The sequence below is a fragment of the Rhagoletis pomonella genome, unplaced genomic scaffold (assembly GCF_013731165.1).
Source record: "Rhagoletis pomonella isolate Grant_MI unplaced genomic scaffold, Rhpom_1.0 Rhpom_scaffold_02396, whole genome shotgun sequence".
In the NCBI taxonomy this organism is placed as follows: Eukaryota; Metazoa; Arthropoda; class Insecta; order Diptera; family Tephritidae; genus Rhagoletis; species Rhagoletis pomonella.
Window position 1 is genome coordinate 11,852 of NW_023460950.1, and position 18,275 is coordinate 30,126.

At 39.0% G+C, this 18,275-nt stretch overlaps 3 protein-coding genes across 3 annotated transcripts; 1 reads left to right on the forward strand and 2 right to left on the reverse strand.

The window, feature by feature from the left end:
* Window positions 1–3,152: 3,152 nt before the first annotated feature.
* LOC118753376 (prostatic spermine-binding protein-like) lies at window positions 3,153–3,536 on the reverse strand (the record flags this gene model as incomplete). The annotated part of the gene is made up of 1 exon (XM_036488251.1): window positions 3,153–3,536. A coding segment is annotated over exon 1 (384 nt), but the record flags the coding sequence as incomplete, so codon positions are not given.
* A 4,883-nt stretch (window positions 3,537–8,419) lies between these two features.
* Window positions 8,420–8,833, forward strand: LOC118753377 (endochitinase A1-like). Its single transcript, XM_036488252.1, has one exon. The coding sequence runs from the start codon at window positions 8,420–8,422 to the stop codon at window positions 8,831–8,833; it is 414 nt and encodes a 137-aa protein (XP_036344145.1).
* A 2,098-nt stretch (window positions 8,834–10,931) lies between these two features.
* On the reverse strand, window positions 10,932–11,384 carry LOC118753378 (protein nemuri-like). The gene has a single exon (XM_036488253.1). It carries the CDS (start codon window positions 11,382–11,384, stop codon window positions 10,932–10,934), a length of 453 nt encoding a protein of 150 aa, XP_036344146.1.
* Between the last annotated feature and the right edge of the window lie 6,891 nt (window positions 11,385–18,275).

Genomic DNA, 18,275 nt, shown 5'->3' on the forward strand with positions numbered 1-18,275 from the left:
ACTGTCGCCTTGCTTCGACTCAATTACGTGGGTGGAGTTTTCCAATATCCATAAGCGCCATACTCACACACACGCACACATGCAGTACCGCGTCGGCGCCAACACCATCAACGCCAATGTGTAGGTGCTTAAATGTCAGCTTTCGTAAGTGTGTGGGTGAACTTTATGGAGGCGAATTTATGTATAACACATACATATATATGTAGATACGTGTGTATGCCGCAGCGCTTTTACCCAGCGAAGCGGACAAATGTTGCGTCCAATCAGAATCGAAGATTCATATAAGCAGTTTCCCCATTGTTGCCTCCTCATCCTGGCATGTTCACGCCATCGTGTCATATGGGAGAGTGTACACATCCTACATAAATGACACATGCGGGAGATGAAAAAAAAATAATATAGAAGAAACGAAGTGTGTAGCACATACGGCGAATATGTATGTATGTGAATCGGAGAAAAGAAAGGAAGAAAATCTTAAAAAAATGATGCAGAAAAGAAATAATAGCGTATGTCACAACACACACAGCAAGTGGGGAAGTGTGAAAATAGTACATACATATGTTGGAGAACTAGCACGGATATATGTACATAGTACATACATATTTATGCAACGGTATGCGAGGAGGAGTTGGACGGGTTTTTATGTGTCTGCCTTACAAGAATCTTACACATATGACCATATGAATGCATACAAAGGGCCTAGAGACTTCTACCTTGGCTTAAATTAATGGTCTTGAATAGCAATAAAACTCACTTGTTGTTCGAGGGATATAAAAGTGTGTGAAGGATGCACAACTGCATTCAAAATCTATAATATTAGTATAATAAAGAATGCAAAAATGTTTTTTTTTTAATATATCCGTTCGAGTTTGCATGTTTTTTTCGATGAACACTATTTTTGAAATTTTTTTTTAAGGTCAAGGAGTAACTGTGGCTCAATGGCAATATTTTTCCGTGAAAGGGAATTACATTAGTATTCGAAGTCATTTTATTTCATATCAAAATATTGCTTCTGTCGAAAGCGGTACAATTAATTCGCGTGAAGTGTTAAAAAGGCGTCGAGTTAGCTCGAATATCTTATTTTTCAGACGAGAAATTGTAATTTTGAAAATTTCAAATTACTACGGTGTTTTTTTCTCAAAAACATATGACTCAAAACATATGATTTATAAAAATATAATTCATTTAAAAACAATGAGGCGTATTCTGGTTTTCGTACGAATCAAAAATTTGAAATTTTTGAATACAAGATGATAGAAAAATTTCATGATTTTCGATTCGTACGAAAACAAGAATACGCCTCAATATATAATATAATAAAATAAAATGTCTATCATACTTGGGCGTACAAAATTTTTGATTCTTATCAAATAAGGTGTGATTGACAACTAAACAGGTGGCAACCCTACTAAACAAATATATACATATATAATTGCGCATCTGGAGGCCAAGCCATTTCATTTGGCACCTCATTTCTTGTAACCTAAAAGTGTGTTTGCATTGTTCAACTTTGCGTTCAACATTTGCGTTCAACTCAGCGCAGGGTTGCACGAAAAAAAGTTTAATGGCTAAAAATATCAAAATATTCGCCATAAAAAGGTGTTTGCATTGTTCAACTTTGCATTCAACTTTTGGTTGAACGGCCTTTCAACTAATCGCTTTCAACAAAGTTGGTCGCCAGCCAACATTTGGCCATTCAACTTTTTTTTCGTGCAACCCTGCGTTGAGTTGAACGCAAATGTTGGACGCAAAGGTGAACAATGCAAACACTGCTTAACGAACAGCCCACATAATTTTTCACACAGGTTGCAACCCCATTCTAAAAATAAAACCTTACTCCAAATCTGAAGGCCAAACCTTTTAATTTGACACCTCATTTTTCAAAGTGAATGAACTGTGCAAATCTAAAGTCATTAACAAAAATGCCCTCGCGTATTATACATAAATAATTTTTAAATAGATGGCAACCCTACTTAAACAAAAAATAAAAACTTATTTCACATGCAGAGACCATATTCTTTCACTTGGTACCTCGGTTTTTAGTCCGAAAAACGCTGAAGATCTTTTTATTTATAAAAAGTGGCAACCCTACTCAAAAAGTAATGCATTATTGAATATCTAGCCCTTTTGAACGCCGAGTCCTTTTATTTGACACCTCATTTCTTGTAATCCAACGAACAGTGCGGAACTTATAATATTTTAGACAGGTGGCAACCCTAAAGGAATTTAAATTACTAAGGATAATACTCCGATCGATTCAGATTATTCTTAAAAAATCTCGTCTAAATCCGTTCAGTAGTTTTTGAGATTAGCGTGTTCAAAGAATCTGGACTTTTAAACTACGTATAGAAGATAGTAATTTTTAAATAGGTGGCAACCCTACTCAAAAAAATTAAAATTTTTGTACATGCGAAGGCTATGCCCCTTCATTTGATATCCCATTTTGTAATTCAATGAACGATGAAAATCTGTTTACTTTTTATTAAGTGGTAACCTATTTTTATTTAGATAAAATAAAAATCAGAAATAATTGTTTTTTGAGGAGTAATTAAATAAAAGTAAAAAAATAACTGTTAAAGAGCGATTTTTTAAATAAAATTTGTAACTGTGACGGTCCCTGGTGAAATGTAAAGATTTTTGGTATTTAAGAGCGCAGCAATAGCTTGCCTATCTTGCAAGCTGTAAAAGCTTGCCGCAAGGATTTTACTTTAATTTCATTGCCTTGTAAAAATGTGGGCTTCAGTAATGCAGTACGTACCTCTGTTTTGACTACCATGTCAGCCCGATCATTCCTTAAAATTCCTTTGTGTACCGGCGCCAAATAAATGGCGACTAGTCTATTAACGCAAAATTCATCTATGCTATTCCTATTCCTATATTCAATTCCAAGATTTTTTCTAAATAAAAAAAGTTTGCCAAGAAGTGCGCAAATAGCCAGTGTCGCTGAGCTTAATATGCCCAAAGTATGTAAACAAAAACTGATTTTTTTACATAATTTTTTTCTTTATTGTACGCTTTTTATTTAGTTTTCTAGAATTTCCAATACGACTACCCTTGTACGGATCCTAACCCCTCCTTCGTGTACGGCGATTACGACGACCTGCACGACGCCTTCTACCACCGCGGCGTCGACGACGACGACGGGCACGCGCCTCTACATCGTTGCCATCTTCAGCATTAGCCTGTTCACTCTCTGCACCTTCAGCGTTATTTTGTGCATCGTCTCTCAAAACTTGTGGATTGTTATAGGAATCTTCATTAGCCTCATCGGTTCCATCTACTTCATGATGATTATCATCATCATCATCGTTATCGTTATCGTTATCGTCATCATCATCATCGTTATTGCCACCTTGCTTCGTGTAGCTCAAACGATTGTTGGTGTTGTGTTGAGTTTCTCTTCTAGCTGCAATTTCATCGCGGGTCAACACGCGTTGAATGCGTTGAATTTTTACAGCTGAGGTATCCTCGAAATGTTGCGCCAAGCAGAGGATCGCTAAGAGTGCCGCCAGGAAGTATGCAAACTTTGAAGACATATCTACTAGTATTGGACCAGAGCGGCTGCCTGCGTTGTTCGTTGATCGATATTCTGTGCTTATGATGCCGCAATCGAGCTTTTGTTTAGCTTTTATAGCTGAGTCGCAAGTACTTGTAGCCAAGTGTTTTACACCAGCACTTGGACAAATAAAGGTGTGTACGACTAGGCACGTGTTTGAAAGGTAAGGTAGAAATGGCAGAAGAAACAGTTGCAGTCTATTACAAATACCCAATTTCCTAACATACTACATATGGCACTAACTTAAGAACATTTTCACAGTTTTTACTATGAGTTTGAGCAAGACTGTAGTTATGAACTTATTTCATCATCGCCAATAATTTGTCGATTTCAACCGCCTTTTTAAAAACCTTGAAAAATTGGTATAAAACCAAAACACATTTATCGTATCCATTATTACTCGATTATTCTTCGCCTCGAGTAAAATAAAAAGGCGATTTGATAATGTTTCTGAAAATATTAATTTTTATCTTCGTGGCGAACCTTTGCAGTCCTTCCGATTCGTTGGGTTTGCGCAGAGTTTGTAATTTGTTTGGGCACTGCACAACTACAACCCCTAGGCCATCGACTTACACAATAACACTTAGTCCAACATCGCCGTCGACGACGAGTCCAACGTACTCGCCACCACCACCGTCGTCATTGACAAGTCCTACCTCGCCAACGTCACCAACCTCACCAACGTCAACAACGTCGCCAACAACACCGACAACAACGAATGCAACAACTCGTAGTTTTGATGAGGACACTGGCGCCAGAGCTAGGCGTCCACGTTTGCGAAATCGTGTGAATCGACGAGGAAGGCGAGGAAGAAGGCGTAGAAGAGGTTAATGCTAAGACAAATGATTGACGGTTAAAAACATGAAAGTAATAAAAGAAAATTTGTGATTGCGTTAAATCTTTAGTTTTATCAGACTCTTAGGTATGGTGTGTAAATATTGTTAAGCGATGAGAAGCCATAAGACTGTATTGATTTATTTGATCATTTAATTTTTTTTGCGCAATTCATTGTGGCTTTTATATAGCTTCTAAGCTAGCAAAGTTAGATTAGGATGCGTTAGAGTGATTGCCACCACGCAGAGCACGGAGTCACACATAATCTGATAAGCAAGATGGCTGAGCGATTCTCTTATTAGTAACTATCTTTTATGATAGCCAGGCAGTTTTTAAAGCAATTAATTGTAATAAATCTGCATCGAAGATTACCATGTAATGTAAACGCGCTCTAAATGAGCTGGCAAGGTATTACGTCACTAATGTTTTATTGGTGCCAGGCCATAACGAAATACCAGGCAAATTCTTTGCAGAAGAGCTAGTAAGGATAGGAGCCTTGCTGTTGGCAATAAGTACAGCTCATAATGCGCGCATTCCGCTATCTTCCTGCATACTCTGGCTGGATAATCACTTTAGCGAACGGACAAATATAAGATGGTCTGCGTACGTGCAGGATAGCAATACATATCTGGCCTAAACTGGATAAGTGTAGATCTCGCCCTCTCCTGCTCATGGAGCGACCACTGCTCCGGCATGTATTTGGAGTTCTCACTGTGCACTGCCCGATAGGAACCTACGCTGCTAGTATGGGTTTGCAGTCAAACGACTACTAAATACTTATGTCATTGTCCCGCTTTGGCTAGGGCTCTTCGACGGTCATTTCTCCATTATTCTTTTGAATGTCTGGCTTAACTGAATTCAGCCAGTATCTACGACTTTGTGCACTTTAACAGAGCTACGAAGTGGTTCTATTTCTAAGGTAAGAGAATGGGCATGAGGAGTCTCTAATATGGCATCACAACAGGCCATGGTGGCCTAAGTGTGCCCTTTTCCTGTGCGGGATGAGGGAAGCCAAGATAATCTAACCTAACCTAGCCTGAGAAAAGAGTGGTCCAACCGGGTGATGCCCACGGACCGCTTTACATAAATTTTTAGGCAAATTTTTCTGATGGTATATTAGGTATTTTCCACAGCCCTCCTGGCCTTTACCTCCTCGATAAGTTTAGCTTTTAGCCTGCGTTTGCAGAAGGCCAGAGGTGTGCCCGCATTTTGGGCAGAATTGATTTCGGATATTTCCGTCCCTGTATTTTCCATCTCGCAGGCTATGCAGTTGCCAGGAATGTGCCTGTATCCGTGGATCCATGAAACACTGAAGGAACAATTTAATGCCAGTAGGTTTAGGATCTTTCTGCATTTTCTGGACTTTGAACGCTGTTCCATTAGTTTTTATAGCCGCCTAGCTGTCAGAATAAATAGCTAAAGGCCATCCTGGTAAAGCGGATGTTATGAGCCATGGAGCGGCCTCTATTATGGCGTTTAACTTAGCCTGAAAAGCGCTACTATCGTCAGGTAAGCGGAAAACAAGGTTTAGCGCGAGTTCAGCATTTATATATATCGCCATTGATCCTGGGTCTAAGTCTGTGGCATCTAAGTAAGCAAACAAAGCTCGAAATAGGTACTGCGTAGCGGAATAAAGTGCGACCTAGAAGCCGAAGCTGATTACCTCACGTGATCTTAGGATTTTAGTGTTAAGATTCCCAATGTTAACGTTGGGTTTCAAAGCAGTAAAGCTGAAAGTAATACCACTGATTTATGTTCCATTAAGAAGGATTAAAGAATACTTCACAGCCGTGACCATTCGGGATGACTTCTATATCTCAAGATCTTTATGGCCGAGACTAAATAACAGTTGTAGTGATGCCAAAGAAATCTGCAGTAAGGGCTCTTACCTACGTTATCACAGGGCGTACACCAACAAGCTGCCTCTGCAAAAGTTGTCGTGATGATAAAGAAAAGGAAACAATTCACTACTACTCAACTCTCCCGACAAGACATCTCCAGTATTTGGGATCAAGCCTTTTCAATAGTTTTGGGGCGATAGCGTCTGTGAAATTATCGGAGCTATACTCACAATATAAAGTAAATTCGCTCAGATGGATGTGGCTACACCTGACTCAAGTCCTCCTCTGAGTGTAAATAGTTGAGCTTCAAGCAAACGATGACGCACAGCGTCCAACGTCGAAAACCTACATATAACACTAAACTCGCCAGGGAATTTTTATCAGAATCGGAGCAATTCAAAGACAAATTAATCTATGCAAAAGCTATCCACGTAATGGGTGCTATCGATTGCTTACACTCGAACATGAGAACAACCGTGTGACCATTTCAAATAAGTGTCTGGCGCCGTTCCACCGCATTGTGGACGAGTTTTTGCACCGTTTTGAAACCACCAAGGTAAAAAGAAGCAGATCCTCTCAAGTGAAGCCAAATGACTTTAGACCTAAAAGCCTTACCTTCTTCTTTCTATAAACCGCAGAACATACATATATCCGAGAAGCTACATCCGAGGGGGTGAGCTTTTGATGAGAGGACCGTTAGAATAGACATGCCGCTAGGCGGAACTATCTCCCCGCTCATGTCGAATTTAACAAACCGAAACTTAGAAAAGACCATTAGAAATCCATGGCTGAAAAGGTAGACATCTCATATGAGCGGGCATATTACATTTTGCGCGATGGGTGCTTGCGATCGCCCGCACTCAACCTGAAGACCAACCGTGTGACCATTTCAAGGAAGTAATTGGCGAAGTTCTACCAAACTGCGGACGAGTTTTTGTGCCATGGATATATTAGAGACGAAGGTAGAGTCAAGGCACCAAATAAAGCCTAGATAAATTTGTCCGCCAACAAGGTGCTGGAGTCTCCAGCCTTAATTAACAGCATGCTTATCAGCTTTCAGTAATATAATCTTAATACAAGTAAAGTGGCTTTTGAAAATTGAATGCGCAATATTGGTACAATATATTTTACCGTTAACTATAACCTTTTCCGACTTTTGATAGCAGATTGCTGAACTATGGGGAAAAGAAAATATCAATCCAATTTTTCATGCCTTCAACTGAAGTGAAAAAGCTTACTCCAATAAAGGCGTTCTGCATCGACCGGTAGTCTGATGGTGGAAGAACTGCGCTATAGGGTGGATGGGTTAGGACTTTCCACCCAATACCACTTGTGCGACATGCGGCCGAGCATTGTAATGGTGGAAGCTCAATGACCCATATCTGGTTGCCCATTCCGGTAACCCTATGGATCTTTTGGCCACTTTTTAGAAGCTCATCATAAATGATACCCTTCAGGTCCCTTACCTTTCTGCCATAGATATTTGGTTTTGGCATCGATGGTCCGGGTTCGCCTTCTGGCTCCTTGGATTGTCGTAATGAATAAATTTTTCATCGCCGGTGACAATCCAATGCATAAACTACTTCGCTTTATACTATTGAAGGAGCATTTCGGCAACAGTGACAAGCTGTTCGTGAATTTCTTCCTTTTAGTTCGTGAGGCACCCAGTTTCCGACTTTCTGGATCTATGTGACAAAATCTAGACCAAGCCACAAATTGGAGAAGAAGCTCGGCCAAAAACTAACACATGTGTAAGCGCCAATCTATTTTTACTAGAAGAAATTCAACTCGGTTATTATTTTGGAGACCGAATCGATTTATAGCCTACCTGCCATACAAAGAAAAGAAGCTAAATTAAAAAAAAAAAAAACATTAGCATTCGTTTTACTACTTCATTTATATTTATTTTGTTAGGAAATTGTAAATTGTGCAATAGAATATCGAGCTACAAAGCAAAGATAAATAAAATAATAAAAGAATAAAAGAAAATGGGCCAAAAGCCACATAGTATGATATGATATCCATACATACATATATATGAACGATAACACATTTGTGCAAACATTTGCTTCATTCCCCCTCAGATATTGTCTTACTTATTTACAATATTTTTTCTTTGGTATAAAAGGCGATACTTTTTGGGTTATCAGCATTAAAATCATTTCTAACTTCCAACAGTGCAGTTAAAATGGCGATCAAACTGCTATTGCTAGCTGTTGCATTGTTGACCTGCCTTTCGCAGGGTGAAGCTATAAACTTCAAGAAATTATTCAATCTACAAGCAACACCGGCACCATCACCATCTACATACACAATTACTATTAGTCCCACAGCTGTCTCGCCTTCTACAACTACGTACACACCAACACCACCATCTATTACAACAGTAACGCCGACATCGACATCGCCATCCGTAACAACATTGCTTACTCCGCCTGCTACGGGTACTGGAACCGGTACTGGAACCGGTACCACAACTGGAACTCGTGCAATGGCTGATGAAGGAGATGGTGGTAGGAGTCGTAGACGACGCAGACGCCGTGGCCGTAGGGGTCGACGTGGTGGTAGACGTGGAAGGCGTGGTATTAGAAGACGCGGTTGATATGTAAAATGAAATATGATTAGCAATAAATGTTGTCTCAATAGAATGCGCTTGAAAAAGAAATCTTGCTTTATCTATTCAGCGGGCAAAGGATAAGAGGAATACAGTAAACAATTTGGGAATTGTCTTCAAGTTTCATGTGGTGAGAGGATTTGGTGGGAAGAAGTACTGGTACTTTTGGTTCTAGCTCTGGTTCCTTAACGAACTTTGCTTTGTTGAAGCGGAGCTAGCGAGAGGAAGTGCTGATTTAGTCATACGGCGGTGATGACTGGCCTGGATGTTCGACAGGTTACGGTTAATCAGTGGGGTTCGATAGTACCCGTAGTCGTGTGGTTAGATATGCAAACTATCGTTTGGTAGGCCCAGGCTTGATCTAGGTTGCTGGTCCCAGCAACATCCAATTTTTTTAATACATAGCGGTCAGCCTTTGGTAGGCAATGGCAAATATTCGTATTTCTGCCATGAGCGGTTTTGGGGGTAAGTGAAAAGTTGTTTGGCAGGGCTTAGCTTCACAGACCGGTGGTGATTCCTCCCTGCGGCTAAGTGGTTAGAGGAGAACACTACCACTTCGCAGGATCTGGATTCGATCCCTAGTCCGAGTAACATCTAAATTGGAACAAAATATGTCCTGTTGCCCCTCGTCCCTAAAGTGGTGTCGATTTGTCTCTCTGGCTGAGTGGTTACAGCTACGCACTACCACCTCGCAGGAATCCGAGCGTCTTTGCCCTCGGCAGGCAATGAAAAACTTCTTATCAAATCCATTTTCCGTTTAGAGGCGGCGTAAAACTGTAGGTCGCTCCTATTGTGTAAATACATCAATACGCACACCCCAATTTGTAGGAGGAGCTTGACCAAACTCTTAACAAAATGAAGAGAGTGGCCAACGACAAGTTGAGGATGTCAGTTAGGTAATCTACTTCCACCGGACCTACATACATATGTATGTGTATGAATAGTCTGTTGAGACCAATGGATTTGGTATCTTTTGCCTACCCAATGGCCAGTCGAATTTCATTGCTGGAGAATGTAGAAGACGCACTGGGTTTTGGTAGGTTGTGCAGCCTTCGGACCACTCGACATTAAGCCTTATCCAACGAAGGATGCAGGATGTTAACCGCCGGCTAAAATACCTCTCTGTTCGAAGAAACATGTGATTTAAAAATTTACATCCCGTTGCGTTAGGTTGTATAAAACTTCATGTCTGACCGAAGCTCATTTAATAAAAAAATAGACAATTCTGCCTTGATAGAGCTCAATCGTTATAAATCTACGTACTTAGGATTTTCAGTATCCTATTAAAGGAAATTATAAAAGGTCATTTTCTACTTTTTAAACTTAGTTACCTTACATATCTACCTCAGCGAAAACCCGGACTCTCTCTTCTTTCAGGACTGGATTAATATGCCACTAGACCCGTTGCTGCATCGGGAAATCGGAGCCCTAGTCGCGAAGCGGGTGTTTCGTAGCTACTCAGCCTTATCTGGTTACAGAAGACAAGTATCGGTTTAGGTAAATGATCCTCTAGACAAAACTAGTCGATAGAAGCATCAACCGTCTGCTAGAGCTGCGAAGGTATACAGCAGGTGCAATCACATCCATTAAATTATCTAATACTTTGATAACCCCTGGTGCGGATAATCCATTTAAGAAATGTGGAGATCTGCTGAGAAAACACGGAGCCCTCTGTGCTTTCCCGAAGTAAGCTTACCACGCAGTGAAAACCGTCTGTTAAGATTATTCCCGATAGACATATTACTTCATCAACATGATGACCTGCATTGTGGTAAACGAGTGAGGCCACCTCACCGATCAGGGAAAATCCGGAGGACTTTGTGATGGTACAATAGACCATTCTAAGCTTGAATTAAATGATACATACATATGGGGAGACTGAGCAAGAGCAATGGAAGAAGCCCCATTAACCGAAACACCGAAAAGATAAAAAAAAGCACTGAGTAGTTACAAATTTCCGAACTAAATTTTCGCTGAACTCTAAAGAAATGAGACAAGAGATCTTCTGTTGAAAATACTTATTAGTTCTTTATTATTTCTTATGCAATTATTAATGTTCGTTTTGAAATTCACTCCAGATCGCCCTTTAACCTCTTTGACGTCTTCTTCTGCCACCACGACGACGTCTGCCACCTCGGCGACTCCTGCGGCGTCTGCCACCGCGACGCCTTCGTCTTCCACCGCGTCTGCGACGACGTCGGCGACCACGAGTGCCATCATCAGAGTCATCATAATCACCATCATCGCCATCGCTATTGTCATCAATATCACCATCATCTGTATCGGGTTGTAGGGTGCCACCCTTTAGCACTGTTTCTAGGTTAGATTGTATGCCATTTGGATTCTGAAGCCCATTATTGTTCGCCGCCGATTGAGCTCCATTTTCTAAATTTTTGTTGTTGCTATATAATGCAATCTGCGCTTGTTCTTCTTGTTGTTCTTCATCACGACGTGGATTCTGCCTTTTGCCTAGTGTGCTCTGGGTGAAGAAGCACAGAACTGCTAATAGCACAATTAAAATGCTAAGATTTCGGGACATTTCGTTGGCACTTACAATTAGTTGTTGAACCAACGAAACATAGAAGACAATTGATGTATCAAATGCGTTTTGGTATGACTTTTATAATGCTGCTCGATAGAGGTTTGGTGCTAACGCATAAATTGATTAGTAAACTATTTGGTGTCATTGCAGCTGCGTACATTTTTGTGTCTGCTTTTCGAAAATTATTCAGCTGTGCTAACGGGACCTAATTACTATTCGAGTAAAAGAGTAAATGCGGAAAAATACATACAAAGTAAATATTTACATACTTAAGTATTTGGAATCGGTTTTCATTAATGCTTTTTTTTGTGTTTTCCACAACGGTAATTTTGAGTAAATACATAATTGATATTCAGACTTTTTGGTACTGTTTATTATTAAAATTTACCGTTAAAGACGATTTGAATGAATGAAAAATAAATAATTGTCGAATCATTTCCTTAAGAAAATGTTCTTATATTTACAAAGTTTTAGCAAATGGCTTTTTTCCACATTTTGGTTAAAAACTTCAAATTTAAAGTACGGTAATACTTCAGTTTTTGATCTCCATATGCCCTTCATTAATATTAGGATCCTGGAGAAAAAAAACTGTATTAAATTAGACGCATGTGCTCGTGAGAAACTCAAATCCATCAAAAGCGCTCTGGTGAGACCCTTCAAGTTAAAGAGAATCATCTGGGAATCGTTAATTAGACACATTAGAATTGAATGACAACAGCTGGACCACAGTGATATTAACCGTAATTATTTATCGATTCAGCAAATAACCTAATAGGGAGTGAAGTTATGGTTATATGAAGGAAACCAGACCTTCATATCTTAAAGGGATATAGGAACAAAATACAGCCTTTTAAACAAACAGCATGAGTGACACTGAGAAATGATGGAAAGGTATCGAGAACTGAGATAAGGACCAACGGATAAATCCTTCATTCAACCAAATCATACCGATCCATCAAGCTTCTATACTTTCTAATAAAAGCAATAGAAATGATCGTAGACAGCGATAAGATATGGTTTTCTTACGATAAATAATTTGCATAGAAAACCATATGCCAAACCACCAGGAAGGCCAACCGTCCACGCCCCCAGAGTTTTACGATAAACATTTAAACTTCCGTGTAGATTAAGTAGGTGGCCGTAGGTTGCATCCTGGATGTGGAGAATATATTTGATAATACAGAAAAGTCTCTGAAAGACAATTGCATCCAGTGCAAAGGATATTTAAATCTATATTGCAAGTGTCCTTAAATCCAGGGACCAGTGCAGTAGATGAGAAAGAGTTAGTTAACTGGCAACGAAAGAATGCCTACAATCATAAGAAAACTAGCATAGTTACTTTCCCCTGAAAAAGGGAATAACTGCTTGATAAACTTGTCTAAAAAGTTAAATGTATGGCAAGCTCCCACACTTAATAAAGACCTCTACTCGCTGACCTTAACATAAAATTTGGATGTAGAAAGTCATTTCAAAATCTTTCCTCTCCTTAGGCCAAGCTCAGCAATCTACAAATACTTGCCCTCGTGGGAATTACTAATAGAATAAGAGCCCCACCTATCGCGGCTATCGGGGTTCATCTAATTCAACATATTTGCTAGTACCTTCTCAGCATAAAGTTAACAAGAAAGAGGCTTTGCCATGTCTCCAAGATTGATAGAAGTTAACTATCAGCCTTATTCTGTATCACGAACGATATGCAACACGAACGATTCGACTGCAGAGGAATGCTTCAAAAATTAGTCCGGCGGCATCATTTTAGCCGGTTTAAACGCAACCGAGACCATTGCAACGTAATGTATGAAAAGCAAGACGAAGACGACCGATAGAGTGTAAAACCGCAATCTGAGAAGTTGTCGTCTGCAGACGAATCGTTCGTTTTGCCTATCGTTCGTGATACAGAATAAGGCCCTATGTCTCTCAGTATGTGGTTCATCCCATTGAACTTTGTCTGACAGCAGGTCGATGCTGTTCGCACTGAAATCCCACGAGCTTATCCCAAAGTTAAAGCGGGATTGTTTTCAACTTTTAATAATCACCGCATCCAGAAAGCGCACTTGCTTCATTACCGATATCCGGTAGAGTTATGAGCATATATTCCACCAGGAAGGGAACTGGAAGGGTACTAAAAGCTCCAAAACGCTTCATGGCTCTGGAATCAAGCTCCATTGGGTGTTGGTTGGTGGGTTAAATTGACGAATTTGGCTGGGTGTAATCTGAATATCTAGATTAAGAAAAAAAAACTCAGAAAGTAACTAACAGGCTAAATCTTTCATACCATCAACATGAATAACCAATCCATTCCTTCTTCTTACAAGGTACGATGGAAGAAGACTTTCTTGCTGGATTATAAAGCTCTGTTTAGTGCAGGGGATGACACGAAGAATAGGAAGTATCAACGCAAATTAGGTGCAAGTGTGAAGCCTTTATTAGGTCAATACTTGCTTAACAAGGATATATCACGGGCACTTAAACTATTTTTTAGGCAAATGATTCATTCTCTAGATGGTATTTTTTTTTTTAGAAATGGAGACTAATTAATGGCGAAATCGATAGTTTTGAAATTTTCGTCAACAAGGTTTGATGGTTGTCACCATTGATTAATTTGAATATTCAAATCTTAGCTGAATAAATGTACCTAAAAACTTGAAATCCAACCGAGCTGATGCCAAGAATTATTTAGAAAATTCTTACTTCTAAAAGCCTAGGCCAAAAAAATGGATCTACATACAAACATATGTAGTGTATTTCAAAACGAATTAGAAAGTCAGAACTTTGTTGCGGAACTTCAGTGAGGGTTCCGCAAAGACCTGGAGCAAATAAAGGTGATCAATCTTCACTTTCGGAAATGGAGAGTACACGAAAACTGTTAGTGAAACTCAGAACCGACGTTGCGAGGCTTATAACACAGCCACATAAAAAAAGTGAATTTGAATCCCGTTTTGCTCCATCAAGTCAGAGTCAGAGTTCCTATTCTCAAAAACGTGCCTTTTATATATTATCAGCCATGTTTTTGAAAGTATACTACTTGAAACACATTGAATACCACGATCCACGGGCCACAGCTGAAAATTGTTTATCTGCATTATCTAAAGGCTTTGTCGATGATGACATACATTTTTTTAACGCATCGGTCACAACGGTGATAAGGACGAACCTTACCTGTCGCCAAAAAAAAAAGGAATAGAACAAATCTGGCTACAACCACGATCGCGGTGTAGCTCTGTCGCTACTAAAATAATTATCTACATAAGAGTACGTGTGAAGATCATGCCCATCGTTTTCAATGCATAAGAGCTATTCGTTCAGGGGGTGATTTATAATTTTTTTGAGTTGATCAAAAACTAAATATACAAAAAAAAACTAAAAGTTAATTCTATATTGAATGCTGTTGGAAAAAATTACTTAAAAGGACTGCAACTAGTCTACTGTGAGCTCCTACAAGTTCTAGGCTACAACAAGAAATGTACATAAGGGTCTTCCGATCCTTCCTTCAGACATTGTATCACATTTTTAAACCATGGTATGAAACAAAAACTTCGGAACCCTTCGGTATGTTTGGGTATCTTATTTTATTCGGGACTTTTCTGGGGAAAGCTTATCATTTGGCAGTTAATTGAATTGTTTATTAAATTGTAATTGAAAAGTTTATGAGTTTGAGGATGGTGAGTGTTTCCCTCCTACAACAGTGCATACATTAGGGTGGTCCTTAAAAATATTAACATCATGGGGCACCCTATTATTTTGTTCTACTTACAAAATAAAGACATCCACGAAAAAAAAATAATAATAATTTGGGGTAGCTACCAGAGTGGGAAAAAGTTTATATTTTTTATATCGCAAAAATTCACTAAATTTGAGCCTTAACCAGCTATACCTGAGCGATTTTATAAATTTATGTAGATAAGTTTCAATAAAATTTAACAAATTTTAGCGATTGGGAAAAAATTTTAATTTTTTATACCCTGCTAGCGCCCACTAAAAATTTGTTGTAGGGTTCGCCCCGTACAAAATGTAGATGTCGGTATTTTAAGAAGTTTTTATAAAGTTTTTTTATTTTTTCTAGACACTGAACCATTTGCTTTCCTTAACCTCTTCTTCCTCCACGTCTACGTTTCGACATTCTACGTTTGCGCTTTGGATAGACGCGTTGCACTCGCTGCCTGCGTTTTGGCCGTCCAGCACGACGTCTACGTGCGCGTGCGCCATCATCATCGTTCATGGCATCGGACAACGATCGATTTCCTGTAGTTGTGTAGTACGGCACCGGGAATGGTGTGGGCACATAGGTTGGCGTATAGTAGATAATCGGCGAAGTTGTTGGTGAAGTGTACGAAAGCGTTGGTGAAGTGACTGGCGATATTGTGATAGTCGATGTTGGCGATGTATTGCCGGTATTGCAATTGCCTAAGATTTGGCATAATTTTGATGAAAGTAAGCTGCCACCCAATCCATTAATGGCAGGTAGTGAAGTAGCCAAAATAACAAAGAAAATATGTAATAACATTTTTGAAAGTTGACTTCAGACTTCGAGGTTCACAGTTTGTTGCATGACTCGCAACTAATGCACTTGTGTAACACTTCTACTGTTTTTATAGTGAAAATTTCTAGCAGAAAAAAGCTTACGCATTTGTTTAAACAAATTGTTTGCATGAAAATTGGAGCACCGATCGATTACTAGGCTGTGGATTTTGGGAATAATCTTTAAGATAAATTAATTGATGAAGCATTGTGTGTACACTAGCGTGGTCCAAAAATGCAAGTGAACGAGTAAAGTCGGAATTTTAAAACTCTCACCCACTACGTTCTATACCGAAAAAAACTTAACCTTTCTTTAATTTGAAATAAAAAATATATTTAGGGGACCCATTTGAGGTTTTTAGGGATCCTATAAAAAATGGCTAATAATAGAAAATGATTAAATAAACAATGGGGTATTGTTATTGCAAGACTTCTGCAGATAAACCGAAGTTTTGCGATTGAAAAATATTGAGTTTCAAGAATCTTATACCATATCTATGAAGAGTAGTTTTTTCCCCTTATAAAATATATGGAAAACTTTAAGCGCTTTCAGTGACCTCTAAATATTTTTTGATTTCAAAATTAAAAAATAGGGGTTTCATTTTTTCGGCATAGAACAATCTTATTGAGAGCATTAAAATTCGGATTTTACGTTTTTGTACCGCCCTAGTGTGTACACATATATACATGTGTTTGCTTTCTAACGCAGCATACATTTATATTTGCACAAATGCAGTTTCTTTAAATTTGTATATGGAAATTATAGTCGGTTATGTGTTTTGCTTAAAAATTACTTGTAAAGAAATATACTGCTCCACCAGTAGAAATTTTAATTAATTTCTACTTATAATTTTTGAAATGTGTAAACTCGAAATTAGAAAAGTATCTACATTAGTATCGCGAAATCTTACTGAGGTTCACCGCACAATCAAGACTTCTAAGACAGCTTACTACGGGCTAGGATTCTATGTGTTTGAGAATAGCGAAGAAACCTACTATCTTCAAAAGGGCATCGGCAAACAGCGGGGAAATAAGGAGGTATACAAGTGAGCGAGGAAATGGTCCATGGAAGAACATCGGAAACCAAACGCCTCTAAAATTCTGGCTCACACAAGATGAAGAGAAGGATATATAATAGCAGCTATTTATAGAAGGCTTAGGCGAAAAATAGAGTGCGAGCGAAAACGAAGATGAACATGTCATGTATGTGGCCAATTGCAAGGAATTTGTTTTCATCTTTGCTTCTATTCGGTTTTTAACCTAAGAGTGGAACTCCTCACCAACATTTTCAGGTATACAGCGCTTTCAAGATTTTCAGCGAGTATCTGATTAATCCTGAACTGAACTCCGGAAAAGCGCTGCATATCTGAAAAGCCTGGCGTGAAATGCAACTCTAACTTATCTGGAAACACACAAAGTCCAACGCGCGATGAATGAAAAAAAAAACAGGATTCTTGGGCCTTTCTAAATCTAACATACAGCTAGATTTGTAATCTATTTCAATCAGCGAGGAGAAGACAGTAGAGACAAGGCATTTAAGTGGCGATCTTCCGAAAGCCAAATAGTGACATAGGAGATGTTCTTGTGTGTCGTTGAAGTTTTGTCACTCTGTGGCAGTCTTATTTTTGTGATGTTTGTTCTGCTAGGTCAAGATGTTTACGCTTCCCGTAGGTATTTCATCTTCGATGTCACTGTCATGTTATGGGTTTAGATATCCAGTGTTATTTCCAGTGGGGAGTTTACCCTGATGTGAAAATGATTCAATGTCAAAGATTCTACCAGCTAGATCATAATCTGTTAATCCAGGAGTCTTAAATCTCATCTTGAGTAAGGTCTTGTTGATTAGAAATGCCTATACCAACGGAAAAGAAAGTTTCGATGCCAAAGTTGGTCCGGAATAATTTAAAAAAATCTCACAGGCAGTACTTATATATCTCGAACACCTCAGCAGTTAACACAGTGGGCCTTATACATAAAAAGTGAGCTTAAGCAATTTTTGGACTGGCGAAGTGAGCTCAAGCTCAAACATTTTTACTGAAAATCGAGCCGGAGCTTAAGCTCACTTTTTATGCATAAGGCCCAGTATCTCTCTTTTACCGGCAGGACCTGGAAACTTGAATGAATTGAACGATCTTAAAGCTCGCTCTAGTCTAGTTGCTGTAGTGAGGTATTCACCAATCTCGATACCCACATTGTATGCCATAATTGAACTTTCTTTCGGTTCAGTGAATCTAGGAAAGTGGACTCCTATGAGAACTTTCAGAATTTCCTTGCTGTCCTTAATCCATACGCAATTTTCGTTCCATATCAGAAGTGGTATTATAGACCACTTAGCAAGAATTTTCCACATTTTAGAAATTTTTCTTATTG